This window comes from Citrus sinensis, chromosome 8 (genome assembly GCF_022201045.2).
Source record: "Citrus sinensis cultivar Valencia sweet orange chromosome 8, DVS_A1.0, whole genome shotgun sequence".
NCBI classification, from domain to species: Eukaryota; Viridiplantae; Streptophyta; class Magnoliopsida; order Sapindales; family Rutaceae; genus Citrus; species Citrus sinensis.
In genome coordinates, this window is record NC_068563.1 from 788,565 (window position 1) to 816,410 (window position 27,846).

Consider the following 27,846-nt stretch of genomic DNA (forward strand, 5'->3'; position numbering starts at 1 on the left):
AATATATTCGATTATAGAGAATATAAAAAGATGAGAAATAATAATGGCACAAATCTTAACTACTTAATATTTATAGAGTTTGAAGAAACCAAAAGGCACTAAACAAAATGTTACATATTAAATATGAGATTATAGCATTAAAATTAGACCCTAATGGCATTATTGAGGGAAGATGAAAGAACATTCCTTCCTATATTAATTAATTGATATATTTAAGCCACTAAAGTTTAATTATTGGCATAATAAAATAAATTAATGTTTGAAAACTTAAAATTAATTATTATTAATGGTTACATATTATTGAATTTAAATAGAAAGAGGAAGAGACATAATCTTTTATAATCAAATAATTATTTTTTTATTTTTAATATTTTGTAATGTAATTATTTTTTTTTATATCAACTAATTTATTAGATAATAGAGAATACAAGAAGATGAGAAATAGTGATGCCACATCACCTCCTCTAGTCCCAACTTTATATATATATTTTAATATTTTGTAATGTAATTAGTTTTTAATCTCAACCAATATATTAGATAATAGAGAATATAAAAAGATAAGAAATAATGATGCCACAAATCTTAAATATTTAATGTTTATGGAGTTTGAAGAAGCCAAAATACACTAAACAAAAGATTGAATAATTAAATATGGGATTATGACATTAAAATTAGGCTCTAATAGCATTGTTGAGGGAAGATGCATTGTTGAGGGAAGATGAAGGAACATTCCTTCATATATTAATATTAATTAATTGATGTATTTTAAGCCACTAAAGTTTAATTGTTGGCATAATAAAATAAATTAATGTTTGAAGACTTATAATTAATTATTATTAATGGTTACATATTGTTGAATTTAAATAGAAAGAGGAAAAGACATGTAATCATTTATAATCTAATAATTATTTTCTATTTTAATATTTTGTAATGTAATTATTTTTTTAATTTCAACCAATTTATTAGATAATAGAGAATATGAGATGAAGAGATATGGTGATGCCACATCACCTCCTCAAGTCCCACCTTTATATATATACTAGAAAATAGACCCGCGTTTCACGCGACTTTGAAAAAATAATTTAGTATTATCTTTTTTTCTTACTTTACACTTGATGAAACTGATAAAAAATAAGAATTGATTTTTTTTTAAAAATGAGGCAGCCTTATAAAAATTAAAAAAAAGCTATTAGCTAGCAATACAAATAAAGAAGTAACGCAAAATAAAGAATAAAATGAGAGAATATATTATAGAGTGATTTTATTCATTCCAATTGTGTGTGTACAAAACAAAAAGATGAGCTCTCCTTTTATAGTTACATAATCACTCCATGAAATTAATGAAAAATTATGGATTATAATTTCTTGTGAGATAGTGGGAGTTATAGGGAAGTTAAAGGTTGCTAATGGGAGATAGTGGGGAGACTAAGAGATATATGTTATGAACATTTATATTTATTTTAATAAATTCATAACACTCCCCATTTGATATTCATTACAAAGAATATGCCTCATTAAACTCTTTACATAATTGTTATTATATAATAACAATCAAATTAATTATGAGAAGATAAAAAGCCAAATCTAAAAGAAAAATTCTCTATTTATTAGATAATAGAGAATATACAAAGAAGAGAAATTGTGATGCCACATCACCTCCTCAAGTCCCAACTTTATATAGATATATAGATATAGATGTTAAACCCCATTTAATTTCGTGTTGCAATTCATTGTTCATTTTAGCGACAAAAATTAAAAGATTCACATGATCTAGACCATTACTCTCAATTGAGCTTTCAATACCTAATTAATAATATATTTAATTACAAACTTTATAGGTTCTTTGCCACTAACTACATTAAGCATAAGATAACTAAATTTTTTAATTATTAATGGAGAATGAGCCCACAGTATTTATGAGAGACAATGTGGTTGTTACATGGAATTCTCCACTGAATATGCCTCAAACTTTGGATGAGATTCACTTCGATACCTAACTAGAGTGATTTGGGAATATTATATAACTAGAGTCTAGAAGATGAGTGAATATTTTTGGTCCAACGGGTGTCAGACTGTCAGATGCACACTTGGTTTCATTCAAACTTCAAAATCAAAGTGGTCAAAATGATGTAAAGTTAACCTAATTTCATAAGACTCCAATCATAGATAATTACACCATCACCCATCCATTTCGTTTGTTTTAAACTATGACATTTACTTAGTTTTAGATAGTATCACATTCACATTCTCGGCGCATGCCCACAAAAACTAATGACTTTGAAAGAGAGAGATAATGACTCTTCACCTTGCAATAACCAAACATTTACATAGTTTCACATTGTCTTAATGTAAAACCATTTTTGGCTTAATCCTCCTAAAAAATTTGTCATTAGCATTTTCTGACAAGAAGTGCACATGATAGCAATTGACACTAAGGTGCATCCATGGATAAAATTTTAAAATAATTTCATTCATCACGTCGTATTGTTCTCAATTTTCAATCTGTAACTTTCAATGTGGCTTTCTTTCTTTCTTTTTAAGATACAAGGGGTAGGTAAATTTTAAACTAATTTTTTAATCTTTATATCTTCTAAAATTCGAACTTAAGAGACTAACTATAAAGAAAAATTTAAAACAAGTGACTGAGTAAAACAAACTGTTTAAAAATCGCTCGACCATAACTCCTAAAGACAATTTTCAAGATGGCATTACATATAAACATTTTAAATAGTATTTGCACAAATAGAAATTATAAATTTTATTTTCACTTATATAAATGGGATACAAACTCCAAATTTTTCTTACCACTACAAGAATTTTTACCGGCTTCTTAGGATTTTTATTATTAGCATTATTGTATCAATAATATTGTAATTTATTTCTTCCTAAAATTTTTCTAATCTTGGCATCTATTAGATTAGATTATAGGAAATATTGGAGAATATTTTTGGAGGCATAAAGAAGCAAATTAGCATGAACATGAGGATTACATATCTAAGAGTTCCAAATAAAGAAAATTAATATATCGGTAAGTGTATTAAGTATTTATAGAATATAAAGGGAAGTATTTCACACTTTGATGGCTGCAGAAGACATATCGTATTTTACTTCAAAGAAGCGAGCAACACATAGAACAAAAAGAAACCCTACCTGATAGCATACGATGTTTCATATATTTATGAAATTTTAATCTTCAAGTCTTTCATTAGACTATCTTTATGATTACCTTGGCCTCTCATAAATGAAGGGTTGTTTGTTGTATTAAAGGGATCTCAAGGAAGCAGTAAATACAATTAAAGATGAGTGGGCTTACTAAGTAAGTTCGACTAATTTAGATTTAATAAGGTTGCGACAAGAGTAAGAGGGAGTCTGAAGTTATGTAAGATTTCAATAGATTATAATCTTTTCACTACTCAGTGAACTGCTTAACGTGTGGGCATGAGCTCATAAATGTAAGATTGTGATTCAGACCACGTAAAAGTCATATGTGTGCTTTATTTTATGCAATCTATTGTTATTTGATAGATTTATGGTGAATGAACAGTACACAAATAGTGCGATAAAATAGGTACAATGAATAGTGCCTATAAACAGTTACTCTTATGCATTATTGTATGAACAGTGACGGTAAATAATATGTATATACCTACTGTATAAACAATATCATATAAATAGTAATTTGAACAGTATCGCATCAATACTAATCTGTGAACAATGATTTCTGAATTAATTAATTAAGACAATCATTTTTATTTAGGATTTTAATTTGTCTAAACTTGTCAAAATAGATCTAAATTCTTAACAAAGTTAAACCGACAATGCCAACTAAAATACAACATAAGCATTACTTAATTTTCTGAAATAGTTTTCTGAAAGACCGAAATCACTATCAAAAGATTCAAACTTCCAAACCAGTCGTAGTATTGAATTTTCAAGGCTTGAAATTTCTGAAAGAGTGACAGAAAGAAATTAAATTCATCAGCTTATTAATTCACCGATGACTTAATTCCTCATTAACCATTGCAGAGCTGAGATGAGATGCTCAAGTGTCAAAGCAAATCATTTTTGAAATTCAAAATTGGACCTACGTTTTAGATCCATGGCGTCTTTCCTGATTCAAATCTGCGATTCAATATGTCATGCAATATGTCAAGTATTTTGACTGAATTTTTTTTTTTTCCTTCATTTTCATTTTAAGAAACAAAAAACAAATTCCGCCTAATGAAATTCCCACTTCAGCAAACATTATGCATCGTATCATACATCATTCTCAACTGTTTGAATTTTTGTCTTCCTTTTTGGCTTTTCACATGAAACGAGCTCAAAACTTAGCTTTCTCAATTAATTACTTTTTTTTTATACACGTATTACATAATTAGGCTAATAAATTTCTAAGTCTGTGGTCAATGTGGCAACAAAAAGAAGAAAGTAACCCGAATCCCTATGACCCCAAATAAAACCTATGTTACACATTTGTTTTAATTAATAAATTATACAAGGTCATCTTGCACGTTCCTTAAGTTCCATCCACAAATTAATTTATTTCTAATTAGGTCAAAATTTAAAAGACCCAAGTAGAAAAATACATACTAATCACAGAATTCCCGATAAATATTTTCAACTTTCAGAGGGAGGCTTTAACTGAGGTATATATGTTCACAACTTTAATTATCTAAAGGACACGAAATACAACAATTCAAGTAATAATTTAAACATATTTATTACGGGGTCCATTTCCAATAAATGTTTCACAACCAATAGTACCAAGTACATTGTTTTCATCTGAGACATGACTTTTCGTAAGATTTGAGTTGAACCACATTATCCGAATTGTGGATCTTTCTAGTGGTTGAGATTTGGCAGGCTGAACCTTCTTTTTTTTTTTTTTTTTTAACACTCTTGTTCTTCAATTATGAAGCCCTATGTGATCTAGCTCTTGTTCTGAACCTTTGGCAATCTTATTTTGATTTATGACTCCTTACCCACTAGAAAGCAATGAATCGAACCGTTTGGGATATGGCATTTGCCCGCATACGATTGTGATGATAATCTTTTTCTGTTTTATTCAGTTTCCTGTAGATTTCTAAATTTATGAACATTTTTAGGCTGGGACTTTTTTTTTTTTTTTAATATCAAAGAAAATTCTAATTAGAGTTTTACTCACAGTTAAACATGAAAATGATAGCAAAAAATTCAAAGAGAAAAAAATCACAAATTAAAGATAGCCAATCAACAACCAATGGGTCTTTGGTCCAGTGGGAGAACCCTTATACTTACAATGTTTGAGAATAAGGGTTTGAGACATATTAGGGATGGCAAAAATTCTCACGGGGACGGGTATCTTTGGGGATTTTCCCCATTCGGGGAGGGTATGTGAATAATTTCATACCCAATTTCTTATTCGGGGAGGGGACGGAGATGCGGTGGAATCCCCATCCCCTACCCATTTCCCCATTTTAATTTTTAATTTAATTTTAATTTTTTAAAATTACTAGTAAATAAATAATAAAATTTAAATTATAAATATTGGTAAAAATAAAAAATATCAAAATATTTATATTATTAAACTTTTAGGCCTAATTAACTAATTAAAGTCCTAAATTTTTATTTAGGACATTAAAAAGACCAAGTAGATTCTATTAGCCAAACATTTTATTTTATTTTAATATTCTTTAAATATTTTAAACTTAAATCTATTTTTATTTATTTTTAGATGTTATAATTGCCCATAGCGAATCACAATTTTAATATCTAATCTAATCTAATCTAATCTAATATTTACTCTTGATTTGCTCTGATTTAACTATTGTGTTGTAAAGGGAATAGTCCACATTTATAAAGTGCCCACGCCACCATTGAAAAAGTTAATTTTGAATCTAAATTCGATTTTATTTATAACAATTTTGTATTAGACTATTAATTTGTTCATAATAGTTTGTAAAAGAAGTTTGTATTCCTTGCATGTTGCGTTACTTACTAATTTAATATATATGACTTTTGTAATAGATATTAATGTAAGATATATTTCGAACTTTACTTTTATTTGAATTTTTTATTTTAATATGATTAACTCAAAAATCGAAAAAAAAATGCATTAGTTATTCGGGGATCGGGGACCCTCGGGGATCCCCTGTTATTATGCGGGGAGGGGATGAAGATTCTCTTAAGTAATTCTGACGGGGACGGGGAGGGGATGGGGACATACGCAAAATATCGGGGATGGGTACGGGGAGATCGGTCCCCTCCCCTCCCCTCCCCATTGCCATCCCTACGACATATACATTTTGTCAACTTAAGGTGGAAGACTGATATACCCTGAAAGTATTGTAGTAAATTTAATAATGGAGTCAACTAAGGGTATACGATTGATAATTTCCCTTAAAAAAATAAAACCAAATGAAGATTATATGAGATCCAAACAAGAAACCCATTAAATCCATAATAAATTTATCAGCAATTTTTTTTTCAAAGAATCATATAGTTCCATGATGGTCCCAAAGATCATTGTACTCATATGTCTTGTGGCATAGAAATCGGAAGTAGGACCCAAAATTCAAGTCAGTCCCCAAATTATTTTGCAAGCTTGCTGTTGGCCTTTCTATTTTTTTGCTTCTGGCTGTTCTGGAATTATTTGCATTTTAATTTCTATACCCACTATATTTTTTTTCCTATTCACGCGGCAAGTTCAAAGAACGCCAAGAATAATAATGCAAAAATTGTACTATTTTGTTTGTGCCCCCTCCAGTGCCGTGTCTTTTTTCATTTTTTCGGTTTCTGGTTGCAGATGCAATCACAATGCAGAAGCTTTGTGAAATAGCTTTCAACAGAATGAGAAATATATCAAATCCAATTAATTTTTATAAGAGATTCTGAGTTGGACGACGGATACATTACATTGAAAACGTTAGGTAAAGGGACATATCTCCTCTTCCCTTTATCCAACTTTATCTGTTCATTATTTTCTTTCATGAATCATGCCTGTCACAGTATCAATATATTATACAACAAGCGACGTCCAAAGAAGAAAAAAAAAAGCATAGATAATACATTCATCTCAAGCACAATGGGGTCATTGGTTAAAGCAGAAGAAGATGAAGATCAGGAAGATAAAGACTAAGAATAGGAGCATATCTAAGTTCCTTTTCTCAAACAGTGATTAGAATAAAAAATTTGTTATAGTGAGTAGAATTGTCACATAGTGTTGCCTTGCTAAACCAACAATTTTAACTCCATTCATATATATATATATGCATAATTTATAAGCTTAGCAATTTTTCCGACTAAATCAAGCGAGTAGTATATATGATCCTTTCTTCTAACTCAAGGTAGTCTTGGGGCCAAGTCCATTGTTGTAGTGTTGCCAGTAGCTAAAAAGAAAGGGAAAAAAATGGAGTATGATCCACAACTTCAGCTGTTGACAAGATGGCATTAACCTTAAGGATAAAGCTAAGGAAATGAAAGGACTCTGTGCAATTCTTTTTTTTCTTCGGCCTCCCAAATAATTCCATCCTCACTGTTGTAAAAAATTATGAATAGACCTATCATAATCCATAAACAATGTGTGGTGATGAAGAACAGCCCAATTTTACTGGAGCAAGGACAAGAATTTGAAGAAAGTAAAATATACCCAACTATTGGCAATTATTATTATTTTGAAATTCCAAAATTGACAATTATAAGTCCCCATCATAAAACATGCTATGAATGCGCTGCCTTAATTTTCAACGTTACAAGACCATCATATCCAAAATTTTCGCTTTTTTTCAAGACCTAACATAACATATGAAGTAAAGAAGAAAATCAAAATCATCAGTACTGCTTCACACATGAAACAAAATGGGTTTTGTATCCACTCTATCTCCATATCACAATCTTCATTTACTGTAAAACTTAGCTGTTTTATATCAAATAGTTTCATTCACAAGCCAGCATCGCTATCATTTTTTTTTTCTTTTAAATGCGAATTTGAAAGTAGATGTCTAAAATTTATTGACACCTAGTGCACGTGTTTAAATAGTTCGAAACATAAATTTAAAAGGTAGACAATATATTGTTTAACTAGCTTCAAATTTCTATAATAAAATACGCAAATGTCTCCACAGTCTTGTTTGGGATTGAGGTGCTGTAACTCAAAAGCTACTGTTACTGTGGAAAAAAAAACTGTAACTATAAAACAAAAGTTAATAATATATAGTAAATATAAATTTTAAATAATAATTTTGACAAAATTATTCAAAATATAATAAAATTTTCATTATACAAGTAAAAAATCATATCAATATAGCTTCTAAGTTACAACAACTAGTATTTATTAAATACTTTAGTGCTGTAACTTTTACAGCTGCCCAACCTCAATATGAAACGCACCCCATGTCTAATATCTTGAAAATAATTTTCATGTATATCGAACATCAAGAAACGAACTCCTCCTAACAGTATGATTGAAGGAGATTGAGATGTCGGGCACCCGGCAAGAATTCTACAGTTGATTTGCATACCACATAATTAAAAGGCACATGTATTGTGCAAAATATGCAGCTTCTAGAGGACAAAGAATGTGAGATTTTCAGGTTCACGTTGGCTACAACTATACCATCTTTTCATTGAGGAGAATACGAGCAACCCTTTGACATGGACCTTACAATCCCTCCATTGAAGACCAAACATTGTACAGTTGTGATCGTACCCACATATCTTCGTTTTGCCTAATCATATGACAGTGCCATTGGCCAAATTCAAAGAATTTTATTAGTTACTAGAAGAATATTTTTACCCAATATTCTTTTACTAGATGGATTAATTTTGATGAATTTGAATCTTCTCTGCTGATACGAGCTTACACGACTTTAAAGTGTCTATAGTTGGATTAAAGGATCTAAACTCTCTATAATGTTCTAGTTTTCTTTTCCATTTATTACTTCCTTTAAATGATTTTTTTTAACCTTCTATGTTTCCTTCAAAGCAAATTTGGGAAGTTAATTATCCAATATTCTCGATTTTCTTCGATATATCTCAATTAATTAATATCATTAAATTTAAACTCTGGTAACAGTTAGAGTTCCAAAATGTTCTCTTTCTTTAATGAAATTTAATCCCCAAAATAGAAAACAAAATTTAGATAAAGTCAATTTTTAAATTATTTAAAAAAAAATTTAGATCTTTGAAAACAAGAAGATCTATGTTGACAATCACCTTTCTTAAAATTTAGATACCGACAATCAGTCAAATAAAACTACTTAAAAACTACTCGTCTTTAAAGTTACTTTCTTAACATAGTTAAAATTAATACTTGTTAAGTTGTTAATTATAAAAATACTACAAAAAAAATCCATCCATTAATTATTTTTTAAATTTTCTTCTAATGCCATGAAAGAACAACAACTTTGTATAATAAAGCTAAAAAAAATCACTTTCGAAAATTTGGAAAAAATAAATTTGAAAGAAAAGAAAGATATAGGAAGGTTGGGAACGATTTAAGAGTAGCTCATAAAAAGTCGGCGGCTCATGGATATGTCCAAATACAAAAAAGCTCCATATGAGCTGTTTAGCATGGTCCTTTGGTAATAATTTTAATAATATCATCAATTGACTGATAACATTATTGTTACTCAATATTTATATTGACTTGGAATTTGTAATTCATTCAATAAGCTAAAGCTAACCTAAGAAGATTCCAAGCTCTTTGAAGTTAGGTAATTATATCTTAAAAAATACAATAATAAAGTATTTGATAAATACTAACTGCTGTAATTTAGAAATTAAGTTGATTTGATTTTATATTTGTATGATGAAAAATCTATTATATCTTTATTAATTTTATCAAAACTATTATTTAAAAATTATATTTACTACATAAAATATTAATTTTTATTATATAATTATAATTTTTTTTCACGACGACTGTAATTTAAAAAATACAACACCCCAATCTCAAAACAGAACCGTAATCTATTAATAAATTATATAAACATGTTAATAAAATCTTATACCAATGAAACAACATCTTAATAATAATTTATGTTCTATCTTGTATCAGTTACTATCACAACTTAAAATGGTTTTTAACAAGTAATTGTTATTTGTATATAAACATTTATTATGTAATTTATTTTATTTTAGAAAAGAGAGTTGGGTGATAAACCGCGTTCATGCATCTTCATTTTCTTATAAAAATATTTTGAAGTAAATTATCAAATTTGACTCATTATAAGTAAGTCTAAATATGTGCCTAACCCTAAAGTGTGTACTTAGATAAGTCTCCACTGCCGACAAAAAAACAAATTAATGATTATTTTATTATTTATTAGCCTTGTAGTATTTTCAATTTGAAATGCACAAATTTGAAAATTTTGTTATTACAGCAAATTATGAACTAATTTGTATCTAAGAAACCTTACAAGGTTGCAGCTAGATCTCTGTTCTGTAATCAGTGTAATAATTCAGATTGGAAGAGAACAGTGTAAAATATTGATTGGTCCACGTGTGGCTACACGAACCTTATTTCATGCAACACCCCCATTTGTGTAAAAAGAAGTTACAGCGCACAATATCATCATATCATTGTCCAAAATAACTCCATCTCATTGACTCTTGTGTATTTTCTCTGTCTATCTCTACTTTCTCTCTCTATTGCCCAATGGTGTTTGTGGAGCCCAGAACTGGACCTTTGCTTTGCTGGCTTCAAGCTCTCCATTGTTGCTCCTTTATTGGTCTTGTCTGCTAAGCTTTTTACATAGAAAGACCCTTTTCAGTTTTCATTTGTTTCATCCAATTCTGCACATAAATTTTCCGGGAGGAAAAAAAAAAAGAGAAGCTCCTTTGTGTTGTTGGACTCAAAAACAAGTCGAACCCATCTTCAGTTTTTCTCTCCTGATTTGATTGATCCATAGATCTAATGATTTGAATGATACCCACATGAAAGTTTGTCCTTTTTAGATCCCCCTTCTCTCTTGTTCATCAACCTTGAGATATTTAGTCAAACTAAGGGTAAGCTTTCATTTTTCTTTCTGGTAGTTGAAAAAAGTTGGAAGTTTTTATGATCAATGAGCTCGTGGGGATTTCTGAAATTTGTTTTGGTTTTCACTTGTTCAATGTGAAATGGTAGACTTTCTGGATTGTATCAATAGCTTTGATATTTTGAAGTAAAAAAGTGGGGGCTTTGACCATTTTATTTTTCAAAGTTGTGTTTTTGTTTGATTTTTTCATTATTAGCGGCTGTGTATGTGTTCATTGGCTGTTTCTATTTCAAGAAAAGAGTTGATGACTTTGATATCATTTTGGTGTAATTCACAACTGAAAATATCTGCGAAGGGAGCTTCTTTACATCCTTTCTTTGATCTGTTAGTTTCTAATTACATCATTGTTACTTTGCGTGTACTTTAGTTCTTGCTGTTATTTCTTTATGTACATACTGCGTACAGTTCACAGTTGATTAGTAGTATCGTGTTATAATTATTACTGTGTTGGGAAGTAGAGGAATTTTAGGTTAAAGAAGTGTTGAATCCTTATTGCGCAAGCATTAATTCTGTGTATCTTGTTGTTGATTGATGTTGTGGCTGTAGAGTGTTTGAGAAGTAGAGAAGCATATACATAACAGCTGGAATATTTGAGCAGTGTTGTTTAGAGAGGCTATTAGATGTGGAGAATTCCGAGGGTTGTCTGGATGAGATGAGGGATGTTATCGGAGTTAATGAACCTTTTGAGGGCCTGTTTTCGGCCAAGGTCCGATCGATATGTTCACTCGAATTCGGATTCTGTGGGTCGTCAAGATGGCTTATTGTGGTACAAAGATAGTGGACATCATGTAAGTGGTGAGTTCTCAATGGCTGTAGTTCAGGCCAATAATTTACTTGAGGATCAAAGCCAAGTGGAGTCAGGGAGTCTGAGCACTCACGAGTTTGGGCCATATGGTACCTTTGTTGGTGTCTATGATGGTCATGGAGGACCTGAGACATCGCGCTATATCAACGATCACCTCTTTCAACATCTCAAGAGTAAGTGACTTCAATTTCAAAATTTTCTATATTTATTTCTGGTATAAAAGGAGCTTTGTGGTTTTAAAATTTATTTTGTTGTTGAACACTACTTTAATGCGGTTTAATAATTGTGGAAGGAATATGCGTTTTTCAATTGTCTTTTGGTATTTGAGATCTATTCTCTAACCTTTTATTGTTCCTTGTTTTTATGTTACGTCAGGATTTACTTCGGACCAGCAGTCAATGTCAGCGGACGTGATTAGGAAAGCATATCAAGCAACAGAGGAAGGGTTTATGTCTCTTGTTACTAAACAGTGGCCTATGAAACCACAAATTGCAGCAGTTGGATCATGCTGCCTCGTTGGAGTTATTTGTGGTGGAACACTTTACATAGCCAACCTTGGTGATTCCCGTGCTGTTTTGGGGAGAGTCGTGAAGGCAACTGGGGAAGTGTTGGCCATTCAACTTTCAACAGAGCACAATGCGTGCATAGAATCTGTGAGACAGGAGCTGCAAGCTTTGCACCCTGATGACTCCCAGATTGTAGTTTTAAAGCATAATGTATGGCGTGTAAAGGGCCTCATACAGGTAAGTCTGTCTCTGTGCAGAAAATGGTCATGTGCAATAGTTTTTCTGAAAGCTTGGATATTTATAATTTGTGCTATAACTTCTCAGTTTCTATATGTTGCAATATTCTCCAGTTCATGATATTTCTGTATTCTGGCCTTTGATAATCAAAAACATCAAGTAAAATTAGAGGACTCGAGTTTTCTATGCTGTTTGCTTGCTTATCTTCGACTTCTGTTTGATTTGCAATGATTTGCAGTTCCCTTTTCCTGGCATATTATCCAGGGTCCCAATGGTAGCCAAGTGAAGGGATGAAAAAGAATATTACTTGAAAAAAAAAGTGTATTTTATCGGGTAAAGAAAAGGAGAAATATACTGGGTAGAAAGAGCATAAAGTTAAATGAAGGTAATGGAGAATAATTTCCTATAAAATGATAGTTCCAAAGGGCTATAAGAATTGGTTCATTTGGATTTATGGGGTCATAAGTATGATCAGGTATGGTTAAGATAAAAGGTTTCCACCTCTAGCCCAAACAGATTCCCTCATATTAGATGTAAGTGGATCAATATTTTCATGGTCAGAGATGAAGTCGACAGTTACTTTATAGTGTCATTGATGCAAAGTTACTTTATAGTGTCATTGATGGAAACTTTTATAAATACTGAATTAAAATGTTCAGTAACTTTTGCAATATCTAAACAATTGACTAGCTACAATATCATGATGTTCATCATAATCATGGATTTATTTCTCAAACTTAATTTAGTATCCTTGTTGCATGCTTTTCTTTTGATGCAGTATTTCACTTTTGGTCTTTTGGCTGATGGTAACAATCTGTGACCTTTCAGGTTTCCAGATCAATTGGTGATGTATATCTGAAGAAGGCTGAGTTCAACCGGGAGCCTTTATACATTAAGTTTCGTCTTCGTGAACCCATAAAAAGGCCTATTTTGAGTGCAGATCCATCAATTTCAGTGCACCAGCTGCAACCACATGATCAATTTGTAATATTTGCATCTGATGGGCTCTGGGAACACCTAAGTAATCAAGAAGCAGTTGATATAGTTCAAAATCATCCACAGAGTGTAAGATACATATTCTATGCCAAAAAATCTGAATACCTAAATTAGTTAGAAAGTAATGACTTTGCTCACGTCACTATATCCTGTAGTTTAAACTGTATGAAGTTTATGGTTGTCTTTAGATCTTAGAACCTATCTTGATTTGTTGTACATCCCTGGCAGAGCCATAAACCCCATGAGGATGGTCCTTTTATGAATCTAACTATTTGGTGCTGGCTGATACTTTAGATTATTTTGGTTAGGGTTTTTGTTTTGACTACTCTTACTGCAACTCATTTACCATAAATATATTTGTTTTCTCAAAATATTTTATGAGAAGACGGCAATGGCAAAATAAAATGAGACCAGTTTTTAGTTTAGGCTGATCTACCTTCTGTTAGAATCTTATTCTTATACATGGTTTTATACTTTTATTATTTTTCTGTGGTCTTATTTCTTTGCATACTATTGTATGAATTCGGAATAAATGCCGTCATAAACATAGGCATGAAGCTGATAGTATAAGTGATTGTAGGAACTGGAACAAATACAAATTTGAGATGAAAACTAATTTTCATTTTCTAACCTTCATGCAGGGAAGTGCAAGGAGGCTTGTGAAAGCTGCTTTACAAGAAGCAGCAAAAAAGAGAGAAATGAGATATTCTGACTTGAAGAAGATAGACCGTGGCGTCCGCCGGCATTTCCACGATGACATCACAGTAATAGTTGTGTTTCTTGACTCGAGCCTCGTGAGTAGGGCTAGCTCAGTCAAGTCCCCGAATGTATCGGTGAGAGGGGGTGGGATCACCTTGCCCCATAACACGTTAGCTCCTTGCACTATGCCAACAGAAACTGGTGGTACCTGATATGATTATGTATCTCACGTCTCTATATGTTGTATTGTATCATTCTCTTGTGTGAATACCAGCAGGTAGCTTCCAGAAGCGATAAGAGGAGCAAGCCTTCAATTCTTTAATGTACACTGTAACTTTTTACACTGAGGACTGATACTTGCATTTAGCTTCTGTGCCCTAGAACTTTGAAAGAACTGGAGAAGAGGAGTATAAATTGACAATTATTATAGTTGTTACATTCTGCCCCTTATTTTGGCATCTGCACTTCAACATTCGAGTTGTAAAGTGTACAACCAATCGTATCAAGTGTTCTTCTTGCTTGCTTGTTTACCGCTTTAGAGGTTATATATGATAACACGGAGGAATTTACAATCATGAGTTGGTTTCAGACAGCTTTTTATGTGCAGACACGGCCAGTTATCATGAAACGTGTAAGGCTGTGGTCAAAGGTGAACATTTGAACATTTGGTTTTTTTTTTGTCATTATGTTTTTACTTGCAGCATCAAAGTTTCAAGCCAGAAGAAACTCACCTCGCGTTACATGATTAATACACATCATCTGCGAATGTTTCATACAGCTCTTGCATTTCTGCAATTTTTTTCTGGTGAGATGAGGTGAGGCCTTGAAGGGTAATGCATTGCAGAATTGTAAATGATAAGAATCTGTTTTCCATTTGAATAAACTCTCTCGTTTCTTCATTGTCCAACTTCATGACCAAGGAAGAACATATCAAAGTTGGACCGGTAACTTTCGAAGTCAAGTAATCAAACTTGTTTACTTGTTCAAATGGCTAATGCTTGAACAAGCCTAATAAGACCTTCAACCTTATGATTGATGCATGTCTTTGACTTGTCATTTCATTGTTCAACGTAAGGACAGAAGCATGAGATGGTAATCTGAAGAGGTCTAACACTAATCAAACATTACGCTGTAATTTGAAAAAAAAAAAAATTGTTTATTTTGCTTTTGTTGGGCTTAGCAACATTCAAACGGACTAATGTAATTAGCTCCATAGCCAGTTTCTCCAATCAATTGAAGACATTTTGCAAATCGAAGCACCCATATATGGCCATGCATATAGAGTCAATAAATTTTGCTCACTACCCATAGCAGTAGCTCACACATCACTACATCAGTACAATCTTTGAGACAAAAAACTATTTTTTTTTTTCAAAATTGAATATTGGAAAAAGAGGAGGTGGGGATTTACGAGGAGGAGGAGTAAAAAAAAAAAAATAAATAAAAAGAGTTCTTTTTCTCAGGCTTTGTCAGGCTGAGGCATATTCTCAGTAACCCACAGTGCTCTTTTGGTATGTTGCATGTTTTGGTCATTTTTTTTTTAATTATTGAAACTCTCTTTTAAGCCTTTAAAAATGGCTCAGTTCTCCATGCCATAACAATTTATCAGTGATCAGTCACCACTCACCACTGTGCTTTAAGGTACAAGGACTCAGTTGAAGACAATGATGCACATTATAAACACTAGCTAAGGGACCTTCTTGAAAATCCCACAAGGCCACAAACACAAAATTTAGTAGTTATTTTTAATTGTGATGCATTTTGGACAAAGCCTTTGATCCATTTCCCTTTTTTTTTTCCCCTCCTTTTCCTGAAAGGTTGATCCATTTCAGTTTAAAATGCATAGTTACAGGGGTGATATGTAAAATGGAAAAAATGTTAAGTGGATAGAAAAATGAGGAAAATAAAAAAAATGGAAGAGAAAGAGATGATAAACTTTTTTTTTTAATCTTTTTCTACACCTATTATAGTCGCAGACTCACAAATCATAGCTCTATTAATAATAATTTAAAATGCGTGTAATTGTGCATATTAAATCATTGTTCTATATAATCAAATATAGATAATTAGAGTGCAGAGTTTAGTACATTGTCTTCACAATGTTTGATAGAATTTCTTTTATTTTTTTTGTTATAATTTAAGTTTTTGTTATTGGCATTTCGAATTTTTCGATAAAGTACCTAGTTTAAAAGGTAAGCAATAAAAAGAAGTTTTAAAATTTATGATTTTTCTACGGTAAGTGAAAATAGAAGTGTTAGACTTAATAATGCTATAATAGTTGGACGATCATAGTTGTGAACTTGTGAATTATTTGCGGATTTTTCTCTCTTTTTTTTTTTGCTAAACTTTTATATTTCCATAGCATTATATCAAGCTTTTTATTTATGGTTTTGTTACCCATTCTTACAATTCTTTTTTCTTTGAACCTGTGGAATCCTGAAAAAAAAAATTCTCAAAAAATGCAACAGGGAGCCCAGAGAGATACACAAAAGTATGTAGATTGGAAAGGATCTCTCATCCACAGTTTGTACAGCTCAAGCAGAAGCAGTTTTCAAAAAATCATAGCAATTCATTGGCATAACTGGGTTAGTTCAAAATGAGTGAAACACAAGTACTTCTACTGCTTTGTTTTGTATAAGCAAAAGCAACTAAGCAAAGTACACTCAGCTCAATTTTAGATTTCAAGTTGAGTAGAGTAGAATAGATGATTCACTCTACCAACTACTCCTTTCTTTTCTCCTCTCAATATTATGGGGAGAAAGAAAAAGAAAAAGTAAAAAAAATGATTTGAAAGAGCTTTTGGCACTGGAAAAAGTACTGAACTGTTGTTATCTATTTTACAAAAACAGTATGACATTTCATCAAAGTGGAAGGACATATAAATAAAAGGATCCTCTAAGTTACATGCATGTACCTTACAACCCTATCACATGAATAGTATCTATACATTATTCATGTGAGAGAGATGTAAGGTACATGCTTGTAACTTAGCATTACCCTAAACAAAATGGAACATTTATTTGTGGCTTGACTTAGTTGAACTGATAAGAATTCTTATTTGACATGTCATGAAAAATTCACAAGTTCACAACCATGATCATCATCAAATTAACATGAAAAAATCATCATTTTTTTTTTCATTTTGATCATGACTAATTACTTGCATTAAATATAGGGTTGGATTTTTCATGGACACTTCTTTGTTAAATGGGACTAGATTTTGTTCATACTATCTGAAGTTCAGACATGTCCAAGGACATATACTAGCTAGCACATATCTAACTAAGTATTAATAATTAAAAGAAATAATGCACAAGTTATATATACACACAAAGTAAGTGTTTGGCAATTGTATTGGAAGTAAGATTTCAATCTAATTTCTTATTTGGTTCTCTCATATGTTTCAATCTACTTTCTAAGAAAGGTAATAGTATCAGCCAGCTAGAAGGATTAAATAAGTACTCTCTCCAATTCATTGGCTAACCATGAAAGAACTAGAAATGAATGCAAAATCTAATAATGCCATGGCCAAAATCTCAGTTTTATTGAACCTGAAGGGAGAGGCAAGCAGGCAAGCAGGCAACATCAACAACATAGATATGGGTAATAGATCATGTGCTCATTGGCAGCAGTTGCAATGACGTTTAATTTTTACTAATAAACCAAGGTTAAGCACCACAACTACAATTCCGTTATTACAAGTTTGACAAGCTTGAAACAGGATTAAAACCGTTTTAGTAATAATAATAATAATAATAATAATAATAATAATAATAATAATAATAATAATAATAATAATAATAAAGAGTAATCATGAATATTTCAAATTTTTATTTATTTTAAATGATGTTTTATTCGTTAAATGGTTAATATTTTTTTTATAAAATTTAAATAAATAAATTATATTATCTCATCAATCAATAACGGAAACAATTAAGGAATTAAGAGATAAGTTTTCAAAACATGTAGCACTACTCAGTGCTTAATCTATATATATATAAAGCTGAGACTACAAGAGGTGATGTTGCATCACTATTTCTCATCTTTGTATATTTTTTATTACCTAATAAATAGATAAATTTTCTTTCAGATTTGTCTTTTCATCTTCTCATGATTAATTTAATTATTATTAGACAATAACAATTATGTAAAGGTTTTAATGATGCATATTCTTTGTAATGAACATCAAATGGGGAGTGTTATGAATATATTAAAATAAATATGGATGTTCATAATATATATCTCTTAGTCTCCCCACTATCTCCAATTAGCAACCTTTAGCTTCCCTATAACTCTCATTATCTCACAAGGAATTATGATCCATAATTTTTCATTAATTTCATGGAGTGATTATGTAACTATAAAAAGTGAGCTCATCTTTTTGTTTTGTACACACACAATTGGAATGAATAAATCACTCTATAATATATTCTCTTATTTTATTCTCTATCTTGCGTTGCTTCTTTATTTGTACTGTCGGCTAATAATTTTTTTTTATTTTTTATAAGGCTGCCTCATCTTAAAAAAATCAATTCATATTTTTTATTAGTTTCATCAAGTGTAAAGTAAGAAAAAAAGAATAATGTTAATTTTTTTTTAAAACCGCGTAAAGTGTGGTTCTATTTTCTAATAATAAAATAAATAGAAGGCCACTCTGTATTTGGTGGGCTGTTATTCTTGCTCTCACATTTGTTAGTTAAGCCTTATTTCATGAATTAAATGCAAAATAATATTAATAATTATTTGATTATAAAAAATTATTCTCTAATTGTAATGTCAGTAATATCAATAATAAAATTAAAATAAAATAAGCAAAAGAAACGTAACCAAGGATAAAAACAAATCAAAGCATCTCTCTCTCTCTCTCTCTCTCTCTCCTCTAATCACAGGTAATATTGCAGTGGTCTGGTCACTGGTCAGGTCTGGTCTGGTCTGGTCACACCATTGTTTTAACAAGTTATTTATTAGAGTGCCTTTGACTCCTCTTTTTACTCACAACTCTGTCCATTCCTCGTCTGTCTTTTCCCCCCAAAAAAGGGTAAAAAAAAAATCCCAGTAAATTTACCTGCTCCCTTTTCTATTTCCTTTTTCTGGATGATAAAATCAAGTTATCATTAAACAATGGTATATCGAGTGGTGACATATTAATATGGTAGAAGTTTATGATCCGCGACTCCATGTCATTATTATTGATTTATATATATATATAGTGATTATAGTAGAGTTGCTCCATCTAAAGTTCTGTTTAATAATCACATAATCAAAATAATAAATGATAAAAACTAAATTATTATTATGATTATGTAGTTATTAACAATATTTTATGGTAGAGCAACTCCACTGTAATCGGACCCTATATATAGTTATTGGTTACAAATTCTTCCTTATTAATTTATTAGTGTATCTATAGAGTAATGGTAGTTGTTAATTTTTTATTATTGGTTTCAAAGTCTTCCTCATGAAAATTATAAAATTGTGCCATGTGTTTAGGTAATTATCATGCCATAAAAACTAGTACTCATTAGATTATCCTCTTATATTTGTAAATTTATACTTTAATCTATTATATGTAATGTAACATAAATTTTAAAAATTATAATAAATAAGTTGAGACGTATAACTAAAAAATTAATACATATTTTTTTTAAAGCTCAAATAGAAAGAGAAAGAAACTTAATTTTGGAGGGTGAAACTTGTTTAAACTTATGATTATTACTTTTAAGTCGCTACAATTTATAAATATATTATAGCATAGGATTTACGAGATTCTCCATTTGTACACTTATGATAAGGTAGTCTAAAATTCTATCAAGAATAATTTAAAAAGTTGTGTCAATTAAAGACAAAATCTTATCTCACATTTAAAACACATATTTATTTACACTAAGTATTTGAAGAGATATATTTACCTCTATATATATATACACACGTATTGATTTACGCACAATAAATTTTTGAACTAACTATAATTTTAAGGTAAACTTCCTTTTACTCTCAATTAGAATGACAAAAACTTCCTTTTACTCTCAACTAGAATGACAATTCTCAATTATCTCCTAAAAATATAAAAAAACTTCAATTTATTCCATTTTCGTTTTTAAGGTAAAGGAAAATAAGAGTATGTTGATGAATTTTTTTATCTTCTTAATTGATATTTTCATATTTTTAGAAATTAAATTAAAGATTATCGATGTAAATGGGGAGTAAATCAAACTTTACCATAATTTTATGAAAATTTTAATTTTTGATGCTGTCTCTACTAGAGTCCAAAATACATAATACAATGAAATTAAATTTATTTGCCTATTAATGGATAAGAATTTGTCACTGTATTATTTATAACAGTGAGTTGCTAGTGTCGTAACAACTCTGTGGAGAATTGTTGCGCAATAAACTAAACGAAATGACCAAACACAAATGACTAAAACAAGCTCTCTTCTCTCTCTTTCTCGAGCCCCTACCTTCTCCATCACCTATGCTATGTGCTAAATCCAATGCATTTCCTTTAACCTGTCACGTTTCTTCATCGCTTTCTACATTTCTCTGCTCATCAGTAGCTTGCTAGGTTTTTAAAGCAGGTAACATCCCATCAACTCATCAACTTGAAAGCTCCTCACTTCTTAGTATTTTTAACCATGAGAAGAACATTGTTGTTGCTTACGGCCAACATTATATGTAAGAGATGAAATGGGTAGTTTTTGTTTGCCAAAATGTTAAAGGAAAATGTTAAATGGGTTGCTTCGAAACTTCTCAAACGCCCGTTTTGTTCTTTATTTCTCTAAAGCTTCTCATTTTGCACTTTGACACTAACCCACTTTCTTTTTGTCACTTCTTTTTGTCACTTTAGTGTAAACAACAGCTTCAGAATGGGAGGGTGTGTTGCTTCCAAACTAGAGGAAGCACAAGTTGTGGCCATTTGTAGAGAAAGAAAACGCCAGTTGAAGTTAGCTGTAGAGAAGAGATATGCTCTAGCGGAAGCACATTGCAATTACTGTCAAGCTCTGTATGCAGTATCCGCAGCCATTAAGCTGTTCGTTGCTAGACATGCTTCCCCTGCTTCACCATATCTCATTACTTTCCCTCCTGCTACTGGTTCTCCGCCGCCGCCGCCACCACCACAAAGTGACCATAAGGTTATAAACAACCCAATATTTCTTGAAAAAACGCCCTCTGAGTCAAACCAAGAAGCCATTGCTTGTGAATCATGTGGTTCTTCAACAACTTCAGATTCTTGTGATGAAGGGGAAGAGGTTGAAGAAGAACAAGTGATTAGAGAGGAACAGACTTGTATGTACTATAATTACATGCAAATGCCTCAGTCAGTGCCATCAGAACAAGTAGTCAGAGAAGAGCAGGCTTGTATGTTCTATAATTACATGCAAACCCCACCACCACCAGCAATGCCTTCGCCTCAGAGAGATTTTGGGTGGGATTTTTTCAACCCATTTGATGGTGCTAGGCCAGAAGTTATAAGCAGTTACAGAAGGATTTCTGATGATGAGTTGAAGGCTGTAAGAGAACAGGAAGGGATTCCAGAGCTTGAAGAGGAAGAAGATAGAGAAAAAGAAGAGAAAAAAGCGGTGATGGCTGAGGAAAATGTTCCGAAAGAGGCTGAGAAGAGTGAAGATGGCGCTGTGAAAGAAGTGGATGGGGCAAATGTGAGCCACGGAGAGCCAAAGGGTCTAACTGTTATTGGCAGCCCTGAGAAAGGAAGGGAGCTGCTTGAAGCATTGAAGGACATTGAGGACCATTTTATCAGAGCTTATGATTCTGGAAAAGATGTATCCAGGATGCTAGAGGTTAACAATGTTCATTTGCTGTCTAATTTGGAGGGAATCAAAGGTAAGAATGGTTTTTCTTCTTATGGTTCTGTTATTTTAAGCATCTGTTCTCATCATTTTTATCTGCATGAGCTATATCTTCGGCTGCGGCCATTTTGTATGTGTCCTTTTGCTGGACTTCATTTCAAGTTGCCATTTTCTTAGAGAATCTGCAACCTGGCTAGAGGAAATGGCATATGGATTTTTTTTTGAGTCTTTAACTTGCAAACTTAACCCCTCTTTTCATGATTTTTAAATGTTATAACTATCTTTCAATTTCAGTGGCATTGCATTTTTTTTCATGGCTTGAATTCAATTAATTTGGCGTTCCTAAAAGGTCTGATTAGTCGTTCTGACAAGATCTAGATGGTGGAGCTTATTCTACTATCTTCGTTTAATTATGGAAAATGTTCTTTTAATTGATTTATGAAGCTCCGTTCTTGATATTGTGGAAAAACTGCAGATTATGCAGAATAAGTTCTCAAAGATGACTCTTTTTACCTTTTTATCTCTCTTTTTTATTCTTGCTACATTATTGTATTTTCGATCAGTCCTCAATTTAGTGTTACACTGACCACATATCATTACTGATCTTTTTATTTTTTTTCCCCTTTTAACAGTTTATATCCTTTGATGCAGAGAACTCCTCAAAACTCATGCAACAAGCTATTACATGGCATCGGTCCACATCATCGTGTAAGAGCCTTGTAGTATCCAGTTCCAAAAATTCTTTAACGTGGAAAGAGTTTAACAACGATCTCTTCAACGACTATGGGGTGATGAATGCCGGAAGCCATTCTTCAACATTGGACAGGCTGTGTGCTTGGGAGAAGAAGCTTTATGACCAAGTTAAGGTAACAATATTTCAGATACTGCGTTTTCATTAAATTATCCATCTGTAATGAAGCTGTTCTTCACAATTATTGGGATGTTTTACTACCTGCTAATTCAACGAAATGTTGATCTTGAGATTTTTTACTTTAGTCATTTTCACCTTTATTCCACAATTTTTATTGACATCATTAGATATTGGTGCAACTTTGGTCCAATGGATAGAGTATCTATATGTCACCTTTGCTTCTCTATGAATTGCCCATGTCAAAAACTTGGTTGTCTTGCTGGTGATGGCTTCTTGTTCTCTCTCCATATGTTGGGCCGGCAAAAGGCAAGCAAAAATTAATTATTAACAAAGCTGGATTACCAAGTATTTCCTTTCTGATGATTTTTTATTCTTTGCTTTGCTTTGGCATGAATAGCTTTGATTTTGTCTCCCAAAAAAGCTCGCGCAAGGATCTCGATGTTTTACAGGAACATTTTGAATCATGCAAGGAAGAAGAGGAACTTTTTTATTTTATTTTCAAGTAACCTTCTGCCAATATCACTATGGCTTTTGACATTTTTTCTTTAGGAAGGGGATGACACTCGGAAAATCTATGAGAGGAAGTGCTCGCGGTTGAGAAACCAGGACTTCAGAGGAGATGATGAACTCTTTATAGACAAAACTCGAGCAAGTGTGAAAGATTTATATGCTCGGATCTTGGTTGCAATTCGCAGTGCTGAGACTATCTCAAACAGAATTGACAAAATAAGAGATGAAGAACTGCAACCTCAAGTTGTTGAACTGTTAAAGGGGTAAGGGCGTCCAACCTCTACAATAAACCAAGAGGATTGCATATTGATTGACATTCTTCATGTCATTATTTTTAATTTAGTTTCTATGTTGTGCAGCCTAACAAATAACTGGAAAATTATGTCAGAATGCCATGAAACCCAGAAGAAGATTGTTTCTGAAGTGAAAACTTTAGCGTGCTCTACTTACGGAAAATTCTGCAATGACTCTCATCGGCTAGCTACACTTCAGCTTGAGGCTGAGCTTTTAAATTGGCGTGAATGCTTTACAAGCTATGTTGCAGCACAGAAAGCATATGTTGAAACTCTACATGGTTGGCTAACCAAATTCCTTGTCCCTGAAGTTGAATTCTCTTCTAGAAGGAGCAAGAGCTCATGCTCATCGGCACCATATCGTCTTGACGGGCCTACTTTGCTTGTCATCTGCAATGGTTGGTTAGCGTCCGTGGACAAATTACCAAATAAGGCAGTCTCCTTTGCACTGAAAAGCTTTTCAAAGGAGATGAGAGCATTGTGGTATCAGCAGGGTGAGGAACAGCATCAGAAGAGAAAAGTTGATAGCCTAACAAAAGAACTGGATGGTAGGACTTTGGCATACCAGAAAACAGAGACCAGGGTCCTTGAGGCCAAGCTCACGGAAATGAAGTCATTGGAGCTAGGGGCAGACACCCATTCTCAAAACGAGTACTTGACAATGAAGAAGGATCAGTTGGACATGTTCAGAAGGAAACTGGAAGCTGAAAAGGAGAAACACCAAAACTGCATTCAAGAAACACAAAGGATCACGTTGAATGGAATTCAGACCGGTTTTTTGACAGTTTTTGAGTCGTTAGCAGAATTCTCCAAGACTTCTGTAACCATGTATAATGACCTATTGACATACAGTGAGAATGCTGGAAAAAATGGGAGCCCGTCATACATTGAAGGCTCACAAGTTGAAGAAAATGGCAGCAGTTGAGTCCATATATGTGAGCAAGGGCTCAGGTGGATTTCTGGTGTGTGTTTGCAAATCGTATCAAGTCGAAGCAGCTCGCTGAGACAAGTATATTTATGTCTATTGTGGGATGATTTTTTTTTTTTTTAAAGGATTGCCATTTGTGTGCTCGAAAGGTTTGCCCATAATTTTGTAATACGACTTGTATATTCCTGCTTCATTTCTCTTGGCAAGGTTGGCCAAGAAGTGTGAAGGAAGGCAAATGGGCAGTCAGGCGTACGTAGATAAAACTTAGTTGACGAACCGAGGATTTTAATTTGTTATGTGACAATTGATCCCCTTGATCAGCGACTGATTATTTTGCTTTATGCTCAGGAAGCTCCTCTATGCAACCCTTCAGAAAATCTTTAAGATTCCAACTACCTTTCTGCGCAGCATCTAACTCTGCAGGCTTTGGGCAGCAGAGTGAAATAGCGAGCTTGAGACTGCTACACAAAGCAAAAAACTATGGGCGCATGTCCTCTCCTGAAGCTTTTTCAAAGACTAATGTCTATAAATGCTCTCTGTAGAATATCATTTAGGTATTCCGCAACTTTAAAACTTGGGGTGTGAATAACATGCAGTAGCTCTACCATAGAGTTTCTCCCACTTTCTTCTTACAAGTTCACTTTTCCGTTGCGCATCCCTCTTTTCTATTGGAATCCTATGTATACGTGTGTGTGGAGTTGCTCCACTGTAGAATGACTCAAAAAGTTGATTAGGTGTTTGGAAGTAGAACAAACAAGTTAAAGAAAAGTCTGTTTCTGGCTCCCATGAATGAAACTATAAGAGTTCAAAAGCATTTGAAAAAAAAAATGGATTTACATGTTGATTGTAATTCTCAAGCAGATCTCAGAAATAATTCAAGATTCACTACATTACTACCTTCTATGAGTAGTTTTGTACAGCATGCAATGATACACATCCTAAAAAAGCTGGGGTATGATCATGCCAATGAATAATTACAGGTTTTACAATACATGCTACAATTACAATTTCTGCTTAGCTCTATCTTAAGTACAGGGAAACCAAGAACTGCGAGAAAAGTATAAATTCACTAACTACAGCAGCAGGTGAATGAATGCCGAGAAATGGGACGATGTCTACCTGCAACCAGTTCTCCACTGCTGAGCCCACTACTGCACCAGCCACAAGCCCCCCAATGGTAATTACAGCAGCTTTTCCTGCATGAATGAAGAAAGAGTCAGTCCAGGTATTGACCTAAATCTTAGGCTGCCACATCCCATCCCACCATCTAACACCTAGGAAAAGCTAAAGAGCTCAAATCTGAAGCATCTTTCAGAAGGATTAACAAAATAGAATACGTTCCTCGTCGTAACCAAGCTCCCTCCTCCTCCCTTTTTACTTTGATGCTTCTTCCCAATTCTCCTTTTTACCACCATCAAGTCAAGACATAAGAAAATCTAAATAAACAACTGAAGCACTATACTAATTTTAAGAACCATATAAACTATAACCTAAAAGTGGACAACAATTACTTCCTGCATGAAAATTGTACCAAAAGTATAAAAAACTCATACTTCTAGAGTGAAAACTCATTCAAAAAAGATTAAACACAAAGCTGTAAATAGCAGATAGCTCATTACCTAGCTTAACATTCTTTCTGGTCATGAAGTATAAGGAAGCCCCAAAGCTGCTTGCTAAGATCAGCCCAGGAACATCAGCCCCAGCATAAGGTGCAATAGATGATGTAGAAGTGCCATTAACATAAGTTAAAACCATCAGAGCTCCATATACACCAGCTTGAATTCCCAAATCTCCAGTTGACGGGTTTTCTACCGAGACAGTTGACTTCTTCAAGGAAGTCTGCAGCCACTGAGGCATTGGTCCCATTCCTGGCGTACCCACAGGATTAACATCTGCATACCGGATGCTACTATCCACAACTTTCCCTGCTCGACGCTGAGTCAAGCTTCGCATAAGCAACATGTCATACGCAGCCTCAACCTAATAACAATTCAACCACAAAGTCATGAGAAAATAACAATAACCAACAACACTAAAAAGAGAGTTGGCATTACAAATACTTGCTACATGATAAATAGAAGGCTAGGCGACACTGTCCTAGGCTCATAGCAATAATGTCACCCACCCAATGGACCTCGTCAATAATAAATCATCTTAATTGAATGTGAAGTTTAATCAATAAACCAAATCAAATATCCAAAATTTTATCTATCAATATCAAAATATCCAATCCAATAGCAAACAACAGACCATGAGTTCACGTCTATATCAATGCACTGGTCTCATAAACCTTGAGCTTCTCAAGAATCATTGAGGAATCACAGGTCAACAACACATCAAAATCAAAGTTTAACAACCAGCTAAAAATTCAAACTTTGAGCTTAAATTCTTGATAGGTAGCAGGTATACATATTGCATACAACAAATCCCATAAAATTAAAGCACTCATAATTACACTGCTCTACAGGATTAACAATTTGACCTTTTCAATACAGCATAACTCTTATTCACATAATTTGCAAAACCCCTTTATTTGAATTTCAGGGTAATAATCTAATAAGGGTGAGAGATAAAAGTAACCTGTGCAATCGCCTCTTGGTCATCTTTACAGTTAGCAACAATCGAGTTTTTGGCGCGAAGTATTTCATCAAATGACGCAGTTTCTGACACCCCAAGTAGCTTCAACGCGTTCTCCACCGACATCTCGAAGGGAGCTGAGTCGTCGGCCCGAGAGCCGGCCTTGGCTACTCCTGAAGCAGCCAACGTGCGCCGGGACAAAGAAGTAAGGCCTCTGAAAAGTTCTGACTTTGTGGGCTTTAATGGAGTGGGGTGGCAGGTGGGATTGAGATGGTGAACCGCCGGCGGTCGGGGGATCTGTGAACCGGGAGAGAGGCGGTTGGGCCGGACGGAGAGAGTGGCAGCAGCCATCTGTGTCTGTGAAGGAAATGTGAGGCTGTGTTGTGGACTTGTGTCTTTTGTTTGTGTGTTGAAGAATCGAGTAAGAACCAAGCAACGGTAAATCTGAGATGATCCCGTGCTGATGTGGAGTTGGTGCACCTCAGCTGTTGTTATACATTAATATTAAATATTCATTAAAATTATTAACATTTTTATTTTAAAAAATTTTCAAAATTACATTAATATAAGTAAATCTGAAAAATTCTCCTCCCGAGTCGAC

At 32.9% G+C, this 27,846-nt stretch overlaps 3 protein-coding genes across 4 annotated transcripts; 2 read left to right on the forward strand and 1 right to left on the reverse strand.

Annotated features, from left to right (window-relative positions):
- The first annotated feature begins 10,556 nt into the window (after positions 1 to 10,556).
- On the forward strand, positions 10,557 to 14,694 carry LOC102616048 (probable protein phosphatase 2C 60). Its single transcript, XM_006486628.4, has 5 exons — positions 10,557 to 10,986; positions 11,562 to 11,993; positions 12,196 to 12,563; positions 13,392 to 13,628; positions 14,201 to 14,694. The coding sequence occupies exons 2-5, from the start codon at positions 11,675 to 11,677 to the stop codon at positions 14,468 to 14,470; spliced, it is 1,194 nt and encodes a 397-aa protein (XP_006486691.2). The 5' UTR covers positions 10,557 to 10,986; positions 11,562 to 11,674; the 3' UTR covers positions 14,471 to 14,694.
- A 5,917-nt stretch (positions 14,695 to 20,611) lies between these two features.
- LOC102611322 (protein ALTERED PHOSPHATE STARVATION RESPONSE 1) lies at positions 20,612 to 24,780 on the forward strand. Of its 2 annotated transcripts, none has more exons than XM_025102274.2 (5): positions 20,612 to 20,933; positions 21,106 to 22,100; positions 22,718 to 22,932; positions 23,487 to 23,710; positions 23,807 to 24,780. In XM_025102274.2, the coding sequence occupies exons 2-5, from the start codon at positions 21,125 to 21,127 to the stop codon at positions 24,663 to 24,665; spliced, it is 2,274 nt and encodes a 757-aa protein (XP_024958042.2). In that variant the 5' UTR covers positions 20,612 to 20,933; positions 21,106 to 21,124; the 3' UTR covers positions 24,666 to 24,780. The 2 variants fall into 2 exon arrangements, with proteins under 2 accessions (XP_024958042.2, XP_006486851.2); XM_006486788.3 differs by having other exon boundaries at positions 20,612 to 20,836.
- Positions 24,781 to 25,539: 759 nt separating this feature from the next.
- LOC102616324 (hypothetical protein) lies at positions 25,540 to 27,671 on the reverse strand. Its single transcript, XM_006486629.4, has 3 exons — positions 27,249 to 27,671; positions 26,288 to 26,648; positions 25,540 to 25,864 (listed from the first exon to the last, which is right to left on the reverse strand). The coding sequence occupies exons 1-3, from the start codon at positions 27,594 to 27,596 to the stop codon at positions 25,689 to 25,691; spliced, it is 885 nt and encodes a 294-aa protein (XP_006486692.1). The 5' UTR covers positions 27,597 to 27,671; the 3' UTR covers positions 25,540 to 25,688.
- Between the last annotated feature and the right edge of the window lie 175 nt (positions 27,672 to 27,846).